This window comes from Bos indicus x Bos taurus, chromosome 3 (assembly GCF_003369695.1).
Source record: "Bos indicus x Bos taurus breed Angus x Brahman F1 hybrid chromosome 3, Bos_hybrid_MaternalHap_v2.0, whole genome shotgun sequence".
Lineage (NCBI taxonomy): Eukaryota > Metazoa > Chordata > Mammalia > Artiodactyla > Bovidae > Bos > Bos indicus x Bos taurus.
This window is the reverse complement of record NC_040078.1, coordinates 106,008,222-106,031,578: the sequence shown is the minus strand read 5'-3', so window position 1 is coordinate 106,031,578 and position 23,357 is coordinate 106,008,222. Positions and strand designations below refer to the sequence as shown.

Genomic DNA, 23,357 nt, shown 5'->3' with positions numbered 1-23,357 from the left:
GTTATCATTTGTAAGTCAGATACAATGGTTATCATTTGTAAGTCAGAGCACAGAGGACTTGGAGAAAGTCCATTAAGTTTTAAAATTTTTCATAGGTTCTTAACAGGTTACTAAACCCCTTTCACAAGACTGTGTGAGTAAACAGCAAAGAATCCAGATCTGTTCTTTCTTAAACAGCCCAATCTAGTTGAAATGGTAAAGTTTGTGAAATCACTAAGAATACTTTTCCAAAAACAACCCCACAGAACTACCATTATACATTCTGAATGGGTAGTTACTTGTTAAAGGAGTGGTGAATAAATTAGAATTAGGGTGTGGAATGTGGAACTGAATTTTGAAGAAACTGATGGATATGAATAATTTGATAGGTTTTTAAACAGGAAACTGAAGAAGTGCCTTGGCATATTGTATCAAGGGCACGTGGGATATAGCGAAGCCAAATGAGGATAATCTATGCAAAAAGTTTATTCAGAATAATGTCCAAGATTAATAAGGGTTCTGTATATTGATGGCAGTTATTTCATTGTGTTCTCAGAATTTAGAATGGTACCCAACACAGAATAATTGCTTAGCAAATTGAACAGTGGGATTTATCATCAAGTATTTTATATGGGATTCTGTTGAATATGTACTGTGTGCCAACATTGTATTAATCACTTTCTGTTACCTTACTTCATTTTTATAACAACATTAGGAGAAAATCTAATATTGCCGCTACAGTTGTCATTTTACAGATAAGGGGACTGAGGCTTAGAGGCGTTAAGAACTTGTCACTGTTGTGAAGCTGGGGTTCAAAGGCAGTCAGTCTGGCTCAAAATTCTGTGCTTTTCAGTACTGTATTTTAAGCTACTCTGCCATAAGATCCTGCTTTTCTTTGTTCATATTATTTTCACATATCCTTTCAGCCTCTCACATGAAAGGATCATTTTAAATGCACTTGCCTTTTATCATATACAACCAGGTCTTTTTCATGATTTTTGACTAATTTCTGAGAACCTGCTGCTTTAGAGAAATTTTCTTTTGTTTTTCTATGGGAAACAGATTCAGTACACCTGTAACTATAAAGTACTGATTTTTTTTTTTTTGGAGGAAACGGAAAAATCATTTATTTTACCCTTGAGGTTTTGAAAACACCCAGTTGTTCATGATACATGAATTTTTTAAATTGAATTCAGTCTTAAACTCCCTTTTACACATGTATTTCCTCTTAAACCCATTTATTTAAGCCCTGTCCTTCCTACCCAGCTGAGACAGTTCTTTTTTGACTCTTTCAGTGACCTTATTTATTCTGAGCTCCTCTGAATTTATGTGCCTTTTTAATTTACACATTTGGCACATAGGTAGATTGCTGAGGATTAAGGACTGCTTTAATATGCAGTGCTTTGGGACTTGCCTGGCGGTCCATTCGTTAAGACTCCACATTTCAACTGCAGGGAACATGGGTTTTGTTACTGGTTGGGGAACTAAGATCCTGCATGCTGCACAGTGTGGCCAAATAATAATAATATGCAGTGCTTTATAAAGTTGGATACTCTATAAATGTACATTGTTGTTGTTTATAAGTTTTAAGAAGAGTGTATGTGTGTATACTATCAGTGAAATTTATGTAGTATTTCCAAATTTATGTAGTTTTCCATATGGAAAAAAAACCTTTTCTTCCCTGTTTTTCTTAACAGGCACAAGATGCTGGTCTTGGGGTGTCGATTTTACTGTGTGTCAGAGCTCTTCAACTCAGAACAAGTGAGGATGAAGAAATGAAGGCATCAGTTTGTAAAACAATTGCTTGTCTTTTGCCAGAAGATTTAGAAGTTAGACGAGCTTGTCAACTTACAGAATTTTTAATTGAACCCAGTTTGGATGGATTTAACATGTTGGAAGAACTGTATTCCCAACCAGATCAAAAATTTGATGAAGAAAATGCACCAGTTCCAAATTCTCTCCGATGTGAGCTTTTACTAGCTTTAAAAGCCCACTGGCCTTTTGATCCTGAATTTTGGGACTGGAAAACTTTAAAACGACACTGCCACCAACTTCTAGGACAAGAAGCCTCAGATTCTGATGATGATCTAAGTGGCTATGAAATGTCTATTAATGACACAGATGTTTTAGAGTCATTTCTCAGTGACTATGAGGAAGGTAAAGAAGATAAACAATATAGAAGAAGAGATGTGACAGATCAACATAAGGAGAAAAGAGACAAGAAACCCATTGGTTCTTCTGAAAGATACCAGAGGTGGCTTCAGTATAAATTTTTCTGTTTGTTATGTAAGCGAGAATGTATAGAGGCCAGGATTCTTCATCATTCTAAGATGCATATGGAAGATGGAATTTACACCTGTCCGGTTTGTATTAAAAAATTCAAGAGAAAAGAAATATTTGTTCCTCATGTGATGGAACATGTTAAAATGCCACCAAGCAGAAGGGACCGCTCTAGAAAGAAATTACTCTTGAAAGGCTCTCAAAAGGGAATCTGTCCCAAGAGCCCCTCTGCAGCCCTGGAGCAAGGTCAGTCACTGAATGAACAAGCCAAAGGAGAGTCACATGAATATGTCACATTCAGCAAATTAGAAGATTGCCACCTGCAAGACAGAGATTTGTACCCATGTCCTGGCACAGACTGTTCCCGTGTGTTTAAGCAGTTCAAATACTTAAGTGTGCATCTTAAAGCTGAACACCAAAATAATGATGAAAATGCCAAGCACTACTTAGATATGAAAAATAGAAGAGAGAAGTGTACTTATTGTCGACGACATTTCATGTCTGCTTTTCACCTGCGAGAGCACGAACAAGTGCATTGTGGTCCTCAGCCTTATATGTGTGTATCTATAGATTGCTATGCTAGGTTTGGATCAGTGAACGAACTGCTTAACCATAAACAAAAACATGATGATCTGCGTTATAAATGTGAATTAAATGGCTGTAATATTGTTTTCAGTGACTTGGGACAGCTTTACCACCATGAAGCACAACACTTTAGGGATGCATCTTACACGTGCAACTTCGTTGGCTGCAAAAAGTTCTATTATTCCAAAATTGAATATCAGAATCACCTCTCAATGCATAATGTTGAAAGTTCAAATGGAGATGTGAAGAAAACAGTGAAACTTGAGCCGGCAGCAGGTGAAAAGCAGGATTGTATTGATCAGCCCCATCTGCTTGACCAAACTGATAAGTCACGTTTACCAGAGGATCTTCTCTTCTGTGCAGGATCAGCTAGTTCTCAGATAGAAACTACAGAAAATCTGAAAGAAAACAGTGACAGTAATTCTAGTGATCAGTTAAGTCATAGCTCTTCAGCTTCCATGAATGAAGAGTTAATTGACACACTGGATCACTCTGAAACCATGCAGGATATATTATTATCTCATGAAAAAGTTTTTGTGCCCTCCAGTTTAAAGGAGAAATGTTCCAATGTAGCAGTTTGTTTTGATGGGACTAAGTTTACCTGTGGTTTTGATGGCTGTGGTTCCACATACAAAAACGCGAGAGGCATGCAGAAGCACCTACGGAAGGTTCATCCATACCATTTCAAACCCAAAAAGGTAAAGACAAAGGATCTCTTTCCCTGTTTGGGTAATGAACACAATCCAACGACTGAAAAGTTTGATGCAGAACCTAAACCCAGCTCAGATACAAACAGTGACTCCCCAGATGAAGGTCTGGATCACAATATCCATACTAAATGTAAACGAGAACATCAAGGCTATTCCTCAGAAGCCTCCATCTGTGCCTCTAAGAGGCCCTGTACAGAGGATACCATGTTGGAACTTCTGTTACGCTTGAAACATTTAAGCTTGAAAAACTCAATAACCCATGGATCTTTCTCAGGGTCATTGCAGGGGTACCCATCCAGTGGTGCTAAGTCTCTTCAAGCAGTTTCAGCTACAATCTCAGATCTTAATTTTCAGAATCAAGATGAAAATATGCCAAGTCAGTACCTGGCGCAGTTGGCAGCCAAGCCTTTTTTCTGCGAGCTTCAAGGATGCAAATATGAATTTGTGACTAGAGAGGCTTTGTTAATGCATTATCTTAAAAAGCATAATTATTCAAAAGAAAAAGTCCTTCAGTTAACCATGTTTCAACATCGGTATTCCCCGTTCCAGTGTCATATTTGCCAAAGGTCATTTACGCGAAAAACACACCTTAGGATTCATTATAAAAATAAACATCAAATTGGCAGCGACAGAGTAACTCAAAAACTATTAGATAATGAAAAATGTGATCATGAAGGCCCATGCTCAGTAGACAGGTTGAAAGTTGATTGTCCTTCAGAACTTGGAGGTGATCCCAGTGGTAACTCTGAGAAGCCACACTGTCATTCTAAAAAGGATGAGTGCAGTTCGGAAACAGATTTGGAGTCATCCTGTGAAGAAACGGAAAGCAAAATATCTGATCTCTCATCACCAATAGGCAGCCATAGAGAAGAAGGAGAAGGAAGAGAGGGCAGAGGTAGCAGGAGAACTGTTGCTAAAGGAAATCTCTGCTACATTTTGAATAAATACCACAAACCATTCCATTGTATTCATAAAACTTGCAACTCCTCCTTCACCAATCTCAAAGGCTTGATTCGCCATTACAGGACTGTACATCAATACAACAAAGAGCAGTTATGTTTAGAGAAAGACAAAGCGAGAACCAAAAGGGAACTTGTCAAATGTAAAAAGATATTTGCCTGCAAATATAAGGAATGTAACAAACGCTTCCTGTGTTCCAAAGCTCTTGCGAAGCACTGTAGTGACTCTCATAACCTAGATCACATTGAAGAGCCGAAAGTGCTTTCTGAAGCTGAGTCAGTGGCCAGATTTTCCTGTAACCAGCCTCAGTGCCCTGCTGTTTTTTATACATTCAGTAAGTTGAAGCACCACTTGATGGAACAGCATAACATTGAAGGAGAAATACATTCAGACTATGAAATTCATTGTGATCTTAATGGCTGTGGCCAGATTTTCACCCATCGCAGCAATTATTCTCAACATGTATATTACCGACATAAGGACTATTATGATGATCTGTTTAGAAGCCAGAAAGTAGCAAATGAAAGGTTACTACGGAGTGAAAAGGTGTGTCAAACAGCTCACCCTCAGGGGCACGAACATCAGACGACCAGGAAATCGTTTAATGCCAAGGCTAAAAAGTGTGGCTTAATCAAAGACAAAAAAGCTCCAATTAGTTTTAAAACGAGAGCTGAAGCCCTCCATATGTGTGTGGAGCATTCTGAGCACACACAGTACCCCTGCATGGTTCAAGGATGCTTGTCTGTGGTGAAGTTGGAGAGCAGCATAGTGAGGCATTACAAACGCACCCATCAGATGAGTAGTGCCTACCTAGAGCAACAGATGGAAAACCTTGTCATGTGTGTTAAGTACGGTACCAAAATTAAGGAGGAGCCCATTTCTGAAGCAGAGCCCTATATAAAGAAAGAAGAAGATGGGAGCTGTGAATCAGAGCTCATACAGCATAGCCATCCCCCAGCAGACACTAGCATGCCTGTGCAGACCGCTGACCCCCTTCATCCAGGCGAAAGGGATGGAGGCCAGAAAGGATGTATAGAGAGCAACCCAGTTTTTGATGCAGATTCTCTGCTCTACAGAGGAACTCTGAAATGTAACCATAGTTCAGAAACCACTTCTTTGGAACAATGTAATATAGTTCAGCCTCCTCCTTGTAAAATAGAAAATTCCATACCTAATCCTGATGGGACTGAAAGTGGGACTTATTTCACAAGTTTCCAGCTGCCTTTACCAAGGATCAAAGACTCAGAAACTGGGCAGCAAAGTTCAGGGCAAGAAAACACTGTAAAAAATTCAACCCATGTTCCAAAAGAGAATTTCAGGAAGCATCCACAGCCCAGGTCATTTGATTTGAAGACTTATAAACCAATGGGATTTGAATCTTCATTTCTGAAATTTATTCAGGAAAGTGAAGAGAAAGAAGATGATTTTGATGATTGGGAGCCTTCAGAGCACTTAACATTAAGTAATTCTTCACAACCGTGTAATGACTTAACAGGGAGTGTTATGGCAAACAATATGGTGAATGACAATGACCCTGAAGTTGACATACCTCATTCTTCCAGTGACTCTGCAATTCATGAGAACCTGACTGCAATCCCACCTTTAATAGTAGCTGAGACGACAACAGTTCCCTCCTTGGAAAACCTGAGGGTCGTATTGGACAAAGCATTAACAGACTGTGGAGAACTTGCCTTAAAACAGCTTCATTATCTTCGGCCAGTGGTTGTCCTTGAAAGATCTAAGTTTTCCACACCAATTTTAGACTTGTTTCCAACAAAAAAGACAGATGAGCTTTGTGTAGGAAGTTCCTAAATAGCAATTTTGTTTTAGAAACAGACTGGCTCCAGCACTGCAACGTGGGGACAGTTGCCAACTTGAACAAAGGCTGAGAACCAGCCACACCATCATTAGGGTAGAATAGGCTGTGTATTTACATGAATGTATAATATCTATGTCAGCAGTATTGGCTGAGTCCATTAGCTCTCCAGTTGGTTTATTGATTGGGTTTTTTGTTTTGTTTATTAAAAAATGGAACTGTATTCTTGTTTGGTGCTAATTAATACATCAAAATATATTGGGGCTTCCTTTTTCAAATTAAGTGTGCATGATTGTATATGGAACAGATACTAAGATCCCAGGGTGGGAGGGCTAGGGAAAGGGGTATGGAGTTCTTACTTGACTTGAATGTGCGCCCGAGGGTGCTTTGTGTAATATATTGTACACTACAGCATCTTATATTTTTTGAGTTGAGTTTCAATAAATTACAATTTTTCACCCATTTTTTTTGTTTACTCATAATGAGTTTTCATGCCACACATGAATTGGAATTGCACATGTATTTTCTGAAATGTGCACTTATATTTTACCCCGGTTCTTAACCAAACCATTCAGATCAAGCTTCCTTTTGAATGACTGTTGTCTTAAAAAATTTGTGGAAAGAAAATTCTAAGATAGAGTAATAGAGTAATTAACTCTGGGAGTCAAGGTAGCTCCTGGAAGAGGATGTTCAGGAGTTTTTCAGGTAGAAAGGAGAGGGTATGCCAGGCATACGGCTCAACACATTCAGAGATAATAAAGCCGTGTTTCCAGGCAACTACAAATAATGTGATAGGCTGGCAGTAAAAGGGGAGCACTGGAGCATATGAGCTTCTTGTAGAGATAGGAACCAGACCACGAACACGGAGGACTTTGGACTTGAGTCCATAGGCAGCCTAGAGCCTTTACAGAATTTTAAACAACATTCATATTAATCTGTAGATTGCTTGAAATGAGTGTGATTGGAGGGGCTGAGAATGGAAACAGATCTAAGTCCGTTAAAGTAATTGAGGCAAACTTGGTGAGAGGCAAACAACGGCAGCAGAGGGACGAGTAGATGAAATTGAGAAATTTAAGAGGATTATTATGCACTGGAGGGTAGAGAAAATGTTTTGAGGAAAACTTAAGGTTCTGTAGTGATGGATGCAACCAACTGAGGCAAGACTAAAAAGGAGTTTGGGGGAAGACAATAGAAACACAAGATGAGTTTGGCCTCTGTGTTAAAGTTTCAGTGGACAGTGGGACATCCATGTGTAATGACAAGAAAAGCACTGTTTTCTTATATAGCAGCTTTATTCTCTGTTCTTTGTGAAGTCACTTTATCATTATTTAACAATGAAATGACACAGATAGTCCTAAAATCACCTTCTTATGCCTCTGGTTAGAATTTTAAGATCTTTTCTCTGACCCTTAAACCTTGTTTTGTCAGCTCTTAAAGAATTTTATTCTACCACCTCCTCAGCCTAAGAGTCTAAAGCACCCTACCACCACTACCACCACCACCAAGCTGAAGTCATTTCTTGGCTCAGATCTTAGTAGGATACAAGATTCTCAAACAAGATTCTACTGAAAGCAAAAGTGGCAGAAACAGTGGAACTTCTTAGAGGCTGAGGTCACTACTGACTGAGTTCTTTGGGATCTTGAGCTCATTTCCCCTCTGGGCTTCAGTTTCCTGCCTTACGAAGTGTTGAGGTGTAAGTGATTGTTTCAGAAGGTCCTTTACCTGTGGTCTGAGCATGAGAAATAACCCGTGGCCTCATCTTAAAAATTCCTCATTCTAGAGATTTTTAGACCAGACCAAGAGAAAGCTGCTAACTTTAAGACTCAACTGTATCCATCCAAAAAGGGGAAGTCCCCAGTGGTCCAGTGGTTTAGTTAGGGCTCTGCATTCCCACTGCAAGCGGCACAGATTTGATCCCTGGTTGGGGAACCAAGGTCCCACATGCTGTGTGGTTTGGCCAAAAGAAAAAGACTCAACTGTATTCAACCACTCCTAACTCCTACACCCTGGGAGGACCAAGTGAGTCACTGGCAGTAGTACCAAACCCTAGTTTTTAGAACCCAGTTGAAAGTTTGCTTTAATATGATCCTAGAAGCATTTTCTATTCTAGTTGGAATGGTTTGCTTCTTTTGATCTTTTTTTTTTTTTTAAAGATATTTCAATATGGACCATTTTAAAAGTCTTTATTGAATTTGTTACAATATTGCTTCTCTTTTTATGTTTTGGTTTTTTGGCTTGGAAGCCGGTGGGATCTTAGCTCCTGCGCTAGGAACTGAACCTGCACTCCCTCCACTAGAAGGCAGAATCTTGACCACTGGATCGCCAGGGAAGCCTTTGATGTTTACTGAAGATGACGTTCTGTTAAAACCAGCATGTGTGATTATATGATAATACAGAAGGTCAGAGGGTTATTTTTGAAGCTTTTAGTACTATCATTTTTACTTGATACCTCTTTGGGGATTGTCCTCCAAATCCTCCAGACCTGGAAGCGCTGAGTTTGTGCCCCCTAAAATTAATAGGTAGAAATCGAGAATGCCAGACACTTTGATTCTTGCCCTTTACCCAGAATTCTCCTGCTTCTGTGTTTCTCCATGTTTGTGAGCACATATGTGAAAAAGAACAAGTGGGCAATGTGGAGAAGAAAGGTTTTGATGAGCCTTCCTAGGGATTTCAGCCCCAGCCTATCCCCTCTGTCCCAGGTTGCCTGCTTCTGAGCTGCACGGGCAAGGACAGTCATTGAAGGATGGAGTTACTCATTAGCCAAACACTTAAGTACACACATACTTACAGATAATTACAGGTATTTGGGGGACATAAAAATAACGAATTTGTTAAGGAGTCTGCCATTATGGAGCTTCAATGTGAGGGCTGGGGTAGGCTTTCCAGGTGGCGCTAGTGGTAAAAAACCCGCCTGCCAGTGCAAGAGACTTAAGCGACACTGGTTCGATCCTTGGGTCAGGAAGTTCTGGAGAAAGACATGGCAACCCATTCTAGTATTCTTGCTTGGAGAATCCTATGGATGGAGGAGCCTGATGAGCTGCAGCCCATGGGGTTGCAAAGAATCAAAGTATGACTGTGGGCCGGCAGCATGGATGTCATCTAGGAACTTGTTCAAAATGTAGAATGTCAAGTCCAGACCTCCTTGACCAAAATCAGCATTTCAGTAACATCTCCAGATGATTCATAGGCACAGAAAAGTTCTAGAAGCAGAGGCCTAGAATACAAAGTGGAAAGTGCTGTGAGATTGCAGGATAATTAGACTTTTTTTTTTTAAGTACTTAACAATATTGTTGAATTTTCATAACTCCATGAAGTCAGTACTGTTAGTATTCTTACTTGACAGATCAAAAAGATGGGGATCAGCAGTGTCTAGCTGATAAAAATTAGGAATTAGTGGAGCTAAGTTTCTTTCCAGTCTCATCTGACTGGGAAAATATCAGGAAGGGGAACTTAATGTGAAGGATGAAAGATGGAAAGTCACAGGTGGCATTTAAAGTACCAGAAATACCAGTTTTGTAATTGAGCTGTACTTTCTGTGAAAGCTTGTAATGGGAAATAAAGTTGGAAGCATGGGTAAAAGCCAGGTCATGCAGATCCTGCTCTGAGTCATGCAGGTTCAACTCCAGTTATGTGTCCAGTGCTGACACTTCCTCATTTGAGAAAGAGATGGAAAACAGAAATTACTGTCTCTGCGAATAACATGTGACTTTTGAAAAAGATCTTTTTTTTTTTTTTGCCACACCACAGGCTACTTGCAGTTTCCCCAACTAGGGGTGGAAGCACAGCAGTGCTTCCACTCAGAGTTCTAACCACTGGAGGGACCACCAGCGGATCCTCTTGAGTTTTTCTTTCCGAAAGAAACTTCTAAAAGAAGTTGTTCAGTCCTTTCTTCATACCCAGAGTAGCCTGTGAGACCGAGTGGCTTTATACTCCTGACTTGGGACATGGCCTCCTAGTATGTAAAACAGCCTACCAAGAGTGGCCCACTGTGCTAACAGGCCCGCTTGGTCTACACTTGCAGAAATTAACAGCCTGCATTTGGAGGCCTGAACCTCTTCGAGGAGGGTGACCTGTTCAACAAACATTAAACAAAACTGCAAATAATGAAAAGTGCTATGAAAGATGCCCAGACTGAGGGAACCAAAAAAAGGACAGAAAAAGTTTCCGTAAAGAAAGCAATGTTTAAACCTGAAGAAACAAGAAGTTGGGATTATCCAATTCTGTGCCAAATCTTTGTGGTGTAACAGCTGGGTGTGTTAGTGACACTGACAAGTCTAGTAGAGCCAGAGTTAAGGGAAAGGGAAAGAGTTAGAAGATGAGACAGGTCAGCAGGTATTTCAGTGTCTATAACCATGTTCTAGATTTTGGGTATTGTTTGACAGGAAATGAGTCTAGTGAAGGTTTGAAAGTGTGTACCAAGTAAATCACAAGTTGCCGCATGTTAAGTCAGAGTCTTAATAGGGCACTACTGTGGAAATGACTGAAAGATGGCTGGATGGATGATACTAAAGCGGGGCTGAGATACACCTTCCATTGTGATCAATTCTTCCTCAGTGTTTAGGCGTCCAAGAGGAGTTAAACAATAAATGGGTTTTTCAGACTAGATTCTCTTTGAGGAGCTCTATATGGTTTTTCCAGTAGTCATGTATGGATGTGAGAGTTGTACTGTGAAGAAAGCTGAGCGCCAAAGAATTGATGCTTTTGAACTGTGGTGCTGGAGAAGACTCTTGGGAGTCCCTTGGACTGCAAGGAGATCCAACCAGTCCATCCTAAAGGAGACCAGTCCTGGGTGTTCATTGGAAGGACTAGTACTGAGCTGAAACTCCAATACTTTGGCCACCTCATGCGAAGAATTGACTCATTGGAAAAGACCCTGATGCTGGGAGGGATTGGGGGCAGGAGGAGAAGGGGACGACAGAGGATGAGATGGCTGGATGGCATCATCGACTCGATGCACATGAGTTTGGGTGAACTCTGGGAGTTGGTGATGGACAGGGAGGCCTGGTGTGCTGCAATTCATGGGGTCGCAAAGAGTTGTACACGACTGAGTGACTGAACTGAACTGATACTATTGAAGTCTACAATACCTAGCATTTGATCATAAACATCACTATAAATGATAGTTGCCTTTACCTTCTACACAAATTACCGAATTCTCATTACAGTAGTCCTATAAGGTGGGAATTACTCTTGCTTTACCAATGAAGATACTGAGCCTCAAGTAACCTGCCCAAGGTAACAAAGTTCGTGAATAGTACAGCCAAAATTTGAAGCCAGATCCAGTAGACTCCCAAGCGCCTATCCTCTTTTAACAGCTACTCTGTAAAACTTCTATAGAAACAAGTACACCAATGGAATAGGCACTTGATGATTAAACAGTTTAGGCTATAAGGATATTTGGAATTCTTCTAGGGGACTTTGTATTTACTTAGAAATACTCAAATGCCTGCTGTGTGCCAAGCAGTGAATACAATGAACATACGGTAGTGAATCAGATGAACATGGTCCCTGTCTTCCTTCAGTTCACAGTAGTCATGGGAGACATATCAAACCCCAAATTGCACAAATAACCTTAATCGTGTCAAGTGTTTTGAAAGTAAAATGTAAGGTGCCATGTAACGGGAATCTAGTGTAGGATATCTTGGGTAATGATTCTGTTGTCACAACTATATTTTTCTCCAAAAAATTTCTGGTTAACATTCTTTAATGGTTTCTGGCCTATGTTTAACTTGTTATGGTAAAACAATTACCTGAGTAATTTTTATTCCTTTCTAGAAAAGATTCTAGTTGTGATCAGTCACAAGCAGACTATAGGTTTAACACCATTAACAGTCACGCCTAAATCAGTATGTCATTTTGACCTGACATGGTTTTAATACTATATATCCAACACTATTCTAGACTCCATGTTCTAGATGTGTCCCTGACACCCTGGTAGCTCAGTCAGTAAAGAGTCTGCCTGCAATGCAGGAGACCCAGGTTCAATTCCTGAGTTGAGAAGATCCCCTGGAGAAGGAAATGGCAACCCACTCCAGTATTCTTGCCTGGAGAATCCCATGGACAGAGAAGCCTGGCAGGCTACAGTGTGTGGGTTTGCAAGAGTCGGACACGACTGAGCAACTAAGCACACAGCACACATTGACACCTTGAGCAACTTGCTGTACCTCCCCTTCCTGTAAGAACAAGACAGTTAGGACTTCCCTGATGGCCTAGTGGTTAAGAATCTGCCTGCCAATGCAAGGGACCCAGGTTCGATCCCTGGTCCGGGAAGATCCCACATGCCACAGGGCAACTAAGCCCATGCATCACAACTGCTGAGCACAGAGCTGCAGCTACCCAGCCCGCACACCTAGAGCCTGTGCTCCTGAACGAGAGAAGCCACCCAGTGAGAAGCCCACACCCTCAACAGAGCAGTCCCCGCTCACCAAAACTAGAGGAAAGCCCAAGAAGCAACAAAGACCTAACACAGCCAAAAATAAACAATTTTTTTAAAAGAACAAAATAGTTATATTTTCCAGGCATCCCTATCTATGTTCTTTCTTTGAGTCAACCAGATGAACAAACCAGAAAAGCATCAGACAATATTTTTCCAGAAGTTTTCATAATTCCCCCTTTCTCTCCCTCCTTACCATGCCCCTCCTCTCCTCTTGGTACAAGCCCTCTGTTGGATTCTTGGTGTCTTCATAACTGATCTCACAATTTATATGATACACTTGTGTGTGAACTACCTTTTTTATGTAAGACTCTTGGGAACAGACCTTGTATTTTATCTTCATACCTCCTTGACAAGTGCATAGGTACTAGTCAGTAAATAATGGATTTGATAACATGGCATGCAGGTTATGGGACAGCATGCTACTCTTTACAAAGTGCTCAGGCAATTATACCATTTGTTCCTATATAAATCTTACGAAGGCGTAAATAGATGAGCACAGTGAGGCTCAAATATGTCAAAAGCTTTCCCAAAGATACAATTTCTAAGCAGTAGTGACATACAAAAAAGGAAATGCTACAAAATGATCCAGTAATAACCTCCCTGCACATTCACCAAGTACACTATTAGCTTGGATGTGTGTGTGTGTGTGTGTGTGTGTGTGTGTGTAGTCGTGTTGGACTCTTAGCAACCCTGTAGACTATAACCTGCCAGGCTCCTCTGCCCATGGGATCTTCCCAGGCAAGAATACTGGAGTGGGTTGCCATTTCCTTCTCCAGGGGATCTTTCCAGCCCAGAGATCAAACTGTGTCTCCTGTATTGGCAGGCAGATTCTTTTCCGCTGAGCTACCAGGGAAACCCAGCTCTTTAGAAAGTCCCTCTTCAAATCCTGTCTCCTCAAATCTCCACTTAACCTCACTTTTCTTATTTGAAATGTGAAAATAACTGCTCTCCATCCCGTGGATTGTTGGAAATGCACTATACACGAAGAAGGTAACCACATGTGTCTACTTTAATTTAATTAAAATTAAATGAAAAGTAAAATTCACTCCCTCAGCCACTCTCTCCACATTTCAAGTGACCGGTGGCTTCCACATTGGAAAGACCTGATACATCATTGCCGAAAGTTCTATTGAACAGTGCTGTGTCAGCGCTGGGACTGGTCAAAGATCAGAGAAAGTGATATGATTGAACTGAAAACTCAGGCCATGGCCTGGCTGGTTTTGAGTGAGAAGGTTCAGTGGGTGGGTGGGAAGCAAGCTGGCCTCCAGAACAGTGACATCACAAAGAACAGCTCACAGTGGCTCCAGAACACCGGGACTCCCAGACCACTCTTCCCAACTCATATCTAGGTTCCTGAAGCCTCTGCACATGTAGTTCCTGGAGCTGCTGGTATATTAAAATGTCATCTTCATCTTCTATCTGGGACATCATCATAGATTATCTCTCTTTGAGCTCGATATGGAATTATCTACAAGCAACTCTTCTGGGAGAGACTAGTGTGCCTCAGCAAACAAATTTGGGGCCACTAGATAACCTTGCTCCGGCTGTGCAAGTTATCCTGGGAATTTCCTTTTTGATTTTGTTGGGAGTGGGAATGTATGCCTTATGGAAACGAAGTGTTCAGTCAATTCAGGTTATACTCTTTTGTTATGGAGAAATTTAAATACTTACGCATTGTGAAATTTGGTCAGTTCTCTCCCATATTGCTGCCACCCAGTTTTAAGACCATGCAGATGAGCGAGAGTGCACCTTTTGTCTCTGTAGTTGGTTGAAATTAGGTTATCCCTAAAATTTTTCCTTCAATTAGCTTTTTGACATAAAAATGCTTTCTCACAATGATCTTTGGCTTGCTTATAATAAACAGATTAAAGAAGCTTATAACATGAGAAGGCAGCCTTATCTCCAGATTTCTTTGATCATGTATTCGTATTCATCTTTGAGTGTCTAACCATGTGCCCGACACCATGTAGAGTACTTCTTATAGAACAGCACCACAAGTATAACTGGCATCTTGGGTTTTGCCTTTCTGTTCCTACTGTGCCTTTGCTTTGTAACTGGTGAGGAAGCATGTATATATATGTCTATTTAGTCACTGCAATGAATGCACAGGGGCTCCTTAAATTACAAGAAACATTTCGGATTTTATATACTTCTGTTTAATTACCAATAATAACAGCTATATTTATAATATAGTTAAAATCTTTTGAGAATTTCAACAATTCCATGAAATGGATAGTTTCTTTTCATGTGACAAACAAGGAAACAGGAGCATTGACGTTCAGCCTAAATTGAAGAAGATGGGGTTTAAAGAGGGCTTTGTTACGGAGTGACTGGTTTACTTGGTAAATGCTGAAAGAAGTTATTATTGGATTATTTTGTAGCATTCACTTATTTTCATGTCACTCCTCTTGAGAAATCACTCACCTGCATTTCTCCCAACCTTTGAAAACTTTGCATGGTAGGCAGGGCAGGGATTATTGACTCCATTTTGTAGGTGAGGGAATTTGGTTATCACCTACCCAAGGTGACATAGATTGTAAATGCTGGCCAAGCTGAGATTCGAACCCAATTTTTAGCATTCCAAATTACATTCTCCAAAATCTCATTTAATATAGTCCAACTGATCGAAATCCCTAACAGGGATTTGTGTATCTACATATGCATATTCTGCATTTCAGTTAACTAATAGAAGAGAAGGCAAAACACCAAACTCTCATCTGTGTTACTTGGTTCTGCTCTTGTTTGGTTATTGCTTAATTCAATCAGATGGATTCGCAGCCCTCCAGGCACTTCATCCAAGGAAAAGAGGTGTATAACAGAGTGGTAATAAACTCTGGAGTCAGACTGCAGGGGTTTCTGAGTGAGCTGAGAGCAATCCCTTAGGCTCTAAACCCCCGTTTCCTTATCTGTGAAATGGGTTTGATAACAGTGCCCCCTTGGGGTTTTTTGTGAGAATTAAAGGAGGTATTGTATGTATAAAACTTAGCACATTAACAGTGCTCAATAAGCAATGCTAGTTATTATAAGGGAAAAACGTGATTTTTTTTTTCTTTTCCTAGTTAGACTCTGTCCTAGCACCTTTTAAAAAAAATTTCCATGACCAAGAAATCCAGTGTTTCAGACTGCCATGTCCTAAGAGAATATACATGGAAATCAGAATTCCTGGATTCCAGTCGTGGCTTTACCATTTCCAAGTATGTGACCTTGGACAATGACAGGGTCCCAACTGGAAGGTATCTAAATAATTATCTGATTCTTTTTTTTTTTCTACATAAATAGGTCCTGCACAGGCAAGGCAACTTCTAGCACAGAGCCTTGCATGAAGCAAACTTTCAGCAAACATTATTTACTAATATAATCTTTATTAATTAGATGCAAATAATAATCCCTGCCCTGCCTACCTCTCTACTTTGTGGTAAGTAAAGATCAAAAGACAAAATAGGTGTGAGGATGTTTTGTTAGGAATGAGGGATTATTATTACTATTAGAGTTTTGTTTTCGCATCTACAGTAGACTGTGGCATTTCATGTGAATAAACAAGTAACATTCAACTTCTGTTGTTTTATTTTAGAAAATACTGTTGTTTGCAATCACACTCTACAAACTTTACAAGAAAGGCTCAGATTTTTTTCAGGCTTTGCTGGTCAACCCAGAAGGGAGTGATCTCACACTTCAAGACAATAATATTTTCCTGTCTTTGGGTCTGCAAGAGAAGATTCTGAAAAAGCTTCAGACAGTGGAAAACAAAGTGAAGGACTTGGAAGGGATGATCATTTCCCAAAAACCTACCACAAAGAGGGAGTACTCCTCTGACCACTACTGCAGCTGCTCTGACTGCCAGAGTCCCTTGCCTACATCAGGGTTTACATCCACATCTGAAATGTGATGGACTCCAACCTTTTCTAGAAAAGCACTGTTTTCCTTGTGTGTGCGGTGGTGTATCAATAAAGATAGAGAACTATATTGAAATTACCTGGCCAGGACTGGTTCTCTATTCAGCAGGGCCGTTTCCTCTTGTGTATGTTTGGTGGGGTCATGTGGGGAATCATGGTGGTTAAAAATGTCTGAGTTTGTGGGGCCTGCTTGGCAGGCTGGAGACCATAAGCAGCCATATAGAAAAGGAACCATGGGGAGGGAATAGAAGGGAGAATGGTCAGGGATGTGACCTTGAGTTCCATGCTGAAGAGGTTGGATTAGATGCAATAAAAACAGGAGAGTGCTGTCACGGGCGATGCTGTGGACTGTCCTATAGAGAGGAGGCTGACCTTTTTGTTTGTTTTTGGTCTAAAATACGTGGCCTGGAATCTCCTTGCATTGATTGTTCAGCGGTGGGCAAGGATGGGGCTGGACATAAAGGAGACTGATTTTATCCAACTTTTACTAATTCTTACTCTGTGCTAAGAGTAAGAGCATTATGGTAATTCTTGGGAATCTGTCCTGAATACTTCTGGGGCACTGTTTTGGTGGTTGGATGGGTAATTTCAGAACAAAGAATTACAAAAACAATACAGGGAATTCCCTAGAGGCCCAGTGGTTAGGAGCCTACACTTTCACTGCCAAGGGCATGGATTCAGTTTGATATTGTGCAGGGTCCCATAGGGCTCCTAGGCACAAACTCTTTCTGTATCCCCCATTTCTTTGATTATAGGAAACGGCCTTCATTCAGCCTCCGTGACCTTCCCTGAGTTCCAGTGGGTAGATTCAAGCTGCTGTTAATTAGGGAAGGGTGGTGCGTGCCTGCATTCATGAGTGCTTGGTCTTGTCCAATGACTCTTTGCAACTCCAAGAACCGTAGCCTGCCAGGCTCCTCTGCCCATGGGACTTCCATGGCAATATTACCAGAGTGGGTTGCCATTTCCTACTCCAGGGTATCTTCCTGACCCAGAGATGGAACCCATGTCTCCTGCATTGGCAGGCAGGTTCTTTATCAGCTGGGCCACCAGGGAAGCCCATAATTAAGGATAGAGGAGATAGAAGACTAGGGAGAAACACTCAAGAGCAGCCTTGGGGCAAGGTCCTGTTTCCCCATCAACAGCACAAGATCTTTGAGCTGTTTTGCAGGTATTGAAACCCCTCTCAGTGGGACAAGTTATTGATTAATGATGGTGCGCTGCCCATAGCATGGAGACCCCACACCAGTCGGACCTGAAGGTTGTTGTTGCTGACTCCAACTTACTCACCACCAACCCATCAGAAGAATGTCCAGGAATTGATCATGCCATCTTTGAACAATACTATAAAACTTCTTGCTATCTTCCCCAAGTGGGACACATGATTTTGAGGGCATTAGCCTACTGTGTCCCTCTTCGTCTGGCAAAGCAATAAAGCTATCCTTTTCTGCTTCACCCAAATCTCTGTTTTCCAGATTCAATTAGGCACCAGTGTACAGAGAGGCTGAGGTTTCGGCATCAGATCCCTGGTTGAGGTACTAAGATCCTGCAAGCCGTGTGGTCAAAAAAAAAAAAAAAAAAAGATAATACTGAACAAGGTCATATCATGTCGACTTATGTGAATTTTCCACATGTGAATCTTGGCTTAGCAGGGAGGGAAGAAGGGAAGGAGGCACCTACCTGCTGTTCCACTCAATGAGTGTGTCCCCCTGATTAGACAGATAGCTTCCTGGAGAGATGGTGGCAGGTGGTCCTCACAGTGAGTCTCAGATTCCACAAACTTTGTTTTTTGTTCAGTGACTTAGATGTGTCCAACTCTTGGAGACCCCATGTACACTAATCTTTGAGACCCCATGGATCCCAGCATGCCAGGCTTCCCTGTCCTTCACTATCTCCTGGAGTTTGTTCAAACTCATGTCCATTGAATCAATGATGCCATCCAACCATCTCATCCTCTGTCTCCTCCTTCTTATCCTGCCCTCAATCTTTCCCAGCATTAGGATTTTTCACATCAGGCAACCAGAGTATTGGCGCTTCCGCATCAGTCCTTCCAAAGAATATTCAGGCTTGATTTCCTTTAGGATTAACTAGTTTGATCTCCTTGATGTCCAAGGGACTCTCAAGAGTCTTCTCTAGGACCATAATTCAAAAGTATCGATTCTTGGGCACTCAGCCTTCTTTCTGGACCAACTCTCACATCTGTACGCGACTACTGGAAAAACCACAGCTTTGACTGTGTACCTTTGTCGGCAAGGTGATGTCTCTGTCTATGTTTGTCATAGCTTTTGTGTGTGCTTTTTGCCACAAGTGTGATTACAGTCATTGAAACACTTTGACACCTAAATGAAATATTTTATGTGCAAATAAACAGTGATTTGTTGCCATACTCGAGAAAAACTGGCTGCCTTGTTCCACAGGAGACAATATAGCAGTCTCCCAAGTGGCATCTTCCTAAGGAATTTCTGCAGGTAATTCTGATCATAACTTTTGTCTAGTGCACAGGAATTAAAATGTAACTGCTGAATAAAGATGAGACCATGCAAAAGTTGGCTAGTGAATACAGGGTGGGGGCCAGGAAAGGCTTTGCAGAGAAAGCAACATTGAGCTATCCCATAAAGGGTTACATAGGCAGACAATGACATGGAAAGTATTCCTACTGGTGGGGTTATCACACAGCCATAGACGAAAGAGGGTGGCTGACCTGGAGGACAAAGAGAATTTCAGGATGACTGAGAACTGGCTATTTCCAGAGCTACCATGAAGGATTTTGGCTTCAGGCAAGGACACACTAACCTCATCCTCAAATCAGCTTTAATTCGTGAACAGAACAGATGGGGGTTATCAATAACGTACATTATCTGACAGTGTAGGTGGGAAGGTTTTTAATTGTGCTGCTGAAGGAGTGCCAATCAATCTTTTAAAGTCAGTGTCTCAATTTTTGTGCTAATTTTCAGCACCTTACTGCAAAATCCGTTTTCCTGGTTACAGCTCTGGGCTAGATCAAAAGAAGGACCCAGAAGAGCAGAGTGATGTTGAAACAGGGCACAAACTTTAAAAGAATGTCCCGAGGACATGACATAAACTGATTAGACCCAAATAGGTCCAAGATGATAGACAAGTCGACTTGCGCTAGACCTGGTGCCTCAGTATACACTCATTTTAACACATCAGAAAGCTACATGAACACCCACAGGCATCATGAGAGGTCTGAGACTGACCATCAAAGATCACAAAGTGGGTATTGGCCCAATTCCTGGAACTCCCCACCCCTTTCCCCAAATAATTGGAATAATTCTCCCACTCATGAGCCTATGAAATTACCCAGCCCATAAAAAATAACCATGTCATATTTCAGGGTCTCTTGCTTTCTGAGATGGCCCAATCACTGTCTGTGGGGCATGCTTCTCTCTAAACAAATCCATTTCTTACCTATCACTTTGCCTTTCACTGAATTCTTTCTGCTCTGAGACACAAAGAACCTGATCCTCAGTAAGTCCAGACACCAGGTGAGTGATTCTAATGAAAAGACCATGGATTCAAGTTCCAATCAGAGGTGTACCATTTCAATGTCAGGTAATGAAGGGCCTTAAATTTCATACCATTACTCTTGGAAATGGCCCAGTATAGGTTTTTAAACAGGGGAGTAACATACATTTGGTAGTCTGTGCGGGAGACAGAGGATACAATGAGCTAGATGCAAAAGAAACTGATGGGGGTCACCTTGTTCCTGGCTCTCAGTTCCCGAAAAGATAGGTGATTCACACCACAATCATAAGAGATTGATACCAAATACTCATTCCTAGTGGGGGAGGGTCATTCTTTTCTTGAGATCAAATCACTTATGTCAAATACATCAATCAAGACATCTTGGATGCTTGGCAAGCAGAGAATCAAGACAAAAATAGAGAAAAGGTTTGAGAGCTACTTTACCATTCAGGTTAGATGGGGTACATGAACTGCCTTATACTGGTGGCCACCACTCTAAGGAGGAGAATCCTTACTCACCAAATTCAGTCTCTCTTCTTTGGCAAAACCCAGACAACAGCCTGTTTTGAGGCTTCCATGTCAGTCTCCACACAGGCCAGCCCATCTATTTTTTTTTTTGGTAGATGAAGGCTTGTTTTTTATTGATTGAGTGATCTATGCAGTTGCTGAGGCCACTGTACAGAGAAGAAGGGGAGAACTTTATTTCTTGGTCTCTTCCTTCTTGGACAGAGTCTTGATGACCTCCTCCTTTTTGGTCTGGAGATGCTCTTCATGGTGCTTGCGGGCTTCCTTGGTCTTAGACCTGCAGGCCTCAGCCTGGTTCACCAGAAGTTTCTTTTGAGTCTTACCTGCCTTCAGCTTGTGGATATGTTCCATGGGGATCTGCTTGTTTATGAACACGTTATCCTTCACCTTCAGGTACAGGCTGTGATATATGTGGTGGTTAATCTTCTTGGATTCATAGTATCAGCTGAGCAGCTGGCACAGAATTATCATCCTCCTTATCCAGGTTAGCTTCTCGGGTATTTGAGCATTCTTCCCATTCTGGCTCAGAGGGTAAAGTGTCTGCCTACAATGCAGGAGACCGGGGTTTGATCCCTGGGTCAGGAAGATTCCCTGGAGAAGGAAATGACAACCCACTCCAGAACTCTTGCCTGGAAAATCCCATGGATGGAGGAGCCTGGTAGGCTACAGTCCATGGGGTTGCAGAGTTGGATACGACTGAGTGACTTCACTTTCAGTACCCTTTTGCTTACCTATGCCTATATGCCTGCCCTTCCGGCAAGCCAAGGTGTTTTTCCGGCATCAACCCCAGGAATGGACAGTCACAGGCTTCCCCATGATCAGCCCATCTTTGATCAGCTTCCACATCTGCTGATGGGAGTTGGCATTGGCGATTTCATTAGTCTCACTGGGGTCCAGCCAGACCTTCTTTTTGCCACAAAAGAGGACTCTGGAGGCAAGCCTCTCCTGAAGTCTAAGCATACTCATGGCTGCAGCTGCAGCGGCCAAAAAAAAAATGTATTTTTTTTCACTGATGAATTGACATTTATGGAGCCCCTTTCTTGTGCCAGGTCAGGGCTAAAGTTACAAAGGATGAATAGGGGCTGCCTCATGGAGCTCTCCAGCCCATCTATCAATACTATTTTTCTGCAAAGAGGAACAAGTTATTACTCACTTTCCATGATTCACTTCTCTAGAGCTACACCCCTACCAACCAAGTCCCAGGCACAAACATTTCTCACCTGGATCTTCTATGAATTGAGCTCCTAACTGGACTCCCTACTTTCATCTTTGTCCCCTTTCAATTTATTCTTTACAGAGTAGCTGAAAACATCATATTACTCCTTTTATCAAAACTTTTTAATGGCTTATTATTTCCTTCTGCGTAAAGGTCAAATTCTTAAGTAAAAGCCTATGCATTATGGCATGACCGCACACTCCCCGCTCCTTCTTACTTTTCCCATTCTTTCCCCAGTCTCTTCCTTCTCAAATATGCTAAACATTGTCAGACCTCAAGGCCTTTTTGCTCTTGCTGTTCACTGTGCATGGCACACTTATCCCAGCCCCACAGTTTTTCTCTTACTTTCTTTGGGTCTGTCTGTACTCAAATGTCAGCTAATCTTGTAAACAGATAACATATGGGGCCCTCAGAGAAAAAGAACCAGGCATGGCTTTCTTGACATAAGAGAATCTATTTTTGGCCTAAGCCATTTTGTGATCTAAGCCTGGCCAAAATGGTTGCCCTTGAACAGGTCTTGGTAATTAATGAGCTTAAATCATGTTCCGATGTCAGATCTGGACCATAAAGAAGGCAAAACGCCAATTAATAACGCTTTTGAACTGTGGAGAGTCCCTTGAATTTGAGAGTCCCTTGGACAGCAAGGAGATGAAACTAGTCTATCCTAAAGCAAATCAACCCTGAATATTCACTGGAAGGACTGATGCTGAAGCTGAAGCTCCAATACTTTGGCCACCTGATGCAAAGAGTCAACTCAGTGGAAAAGACCCTGATGATGGGAAAGATTGAGGGCAAGAGAAGGGGGTGACAGAGGATTAGATGGTTGGGTGGCATCACTGACTCAATGGACATGAGTTTGAACAAACTCTGGGAAATAGTGAAGGACAGGGAAGCCTGACATGCTGCAGTTCATGGGGTCACAAAGAGTGGGACAGGACTTAGCGACTGAACAGCAACAACAAGGGAACAAAAGAAGGCAGGAACAAAGGAAAAGCAGCCAAGAAACAGTGCTGCTGCTGCTGCTGCTGCTAAGTCACTTCAGTCGTGTCCGACTCTGTGCGATCCCATAAACGGCAGCTCACCCGGCTCCCCCGTCCCTGGGATTCTCCAGGCAAGAACACTGGAGTGGGTTGCCATTTCCTTCTCCAGTGCATGAAAGTGAAAAGTGAAAGTGAAGTTGCTCATTCGTGTCCGACCCTAGCGACCCCATGGACTACAGCCTACCAGGCTCCTCCGCCCATGGGATTTTCCAGGCAAGAGTACTGGAGTGGGGTGCCATCGCCTTCTCCACAAGAAGCAATTGTTGAGTGCTAAAACAGAGCCTTTTAACAATCTGATCTATATCTTTGAGCTGTTCTTCAGGCACTGAGGTCTCCACCTTAGTGGCTTCCCTTGTGGATCAGATGGTAAAGAATCTGCCTGCAATGCAGGACAGCTGGGTTTGATCCCTGAGCTGATAAGATCCCCTGGAGAA

The 23,357-nt window shown here is 41.7% G+C and overlaps 2 protein-coding genes and 1 pseudogene across 2 annotated transcripts in view; 2 read left to right on the top strand and 1 right to left on the bottom strand.

The window, feature by feature from the left end:
* RLF (rearranged L-myc fusion) overlaps nt 1-6,792 on the top strand; it is a 79,731-nt gene extending 72,939 nt beyond the window's left edge. The window contains exon 8 of the mRNA XM_027537685.1: nt 1,677-6,792. Coding sequence (XP_027393486.1) covers nt 1,677-6,326 — 4,650 coding nt within the window. The 3' untranslated portion in view covers nt 6,327-6,792. The remainder of the gene's footprint in view (nt 1-1,676) is intronic.
* Nucleotides 6,793-13,561: 6,769 nt separating this feature from the next.
* TMCO2 (transmembrane and coiled-coil domains 2) lies at nt 13,562-16,769 on the top strand. The gene is made up of 2 exons (XM_027537686.1): nt 13,562-14,399; nt 16,338-16,769. Exons 1-2 carry the CDS (start codon nt 14,166-14,168, stop codon nt 16,650-16,652), a joined length of 549 nt encoding a protein of 182 aa, XP_027393487.1. The 5' UTR covers nt 13,562-14,165; the 3' UTR covers nt 16,653-16,769.
* Nucleotides 16,770-20,564: 3,795 nt separating this feature from the next.
* LOC113890077 lies at nt 20,565-22,510 on the bottom strand (annotated as a pseudogene).
* Between the last annotated feature and the right edge of the window lie 847 nt (nt 22,511-23,357).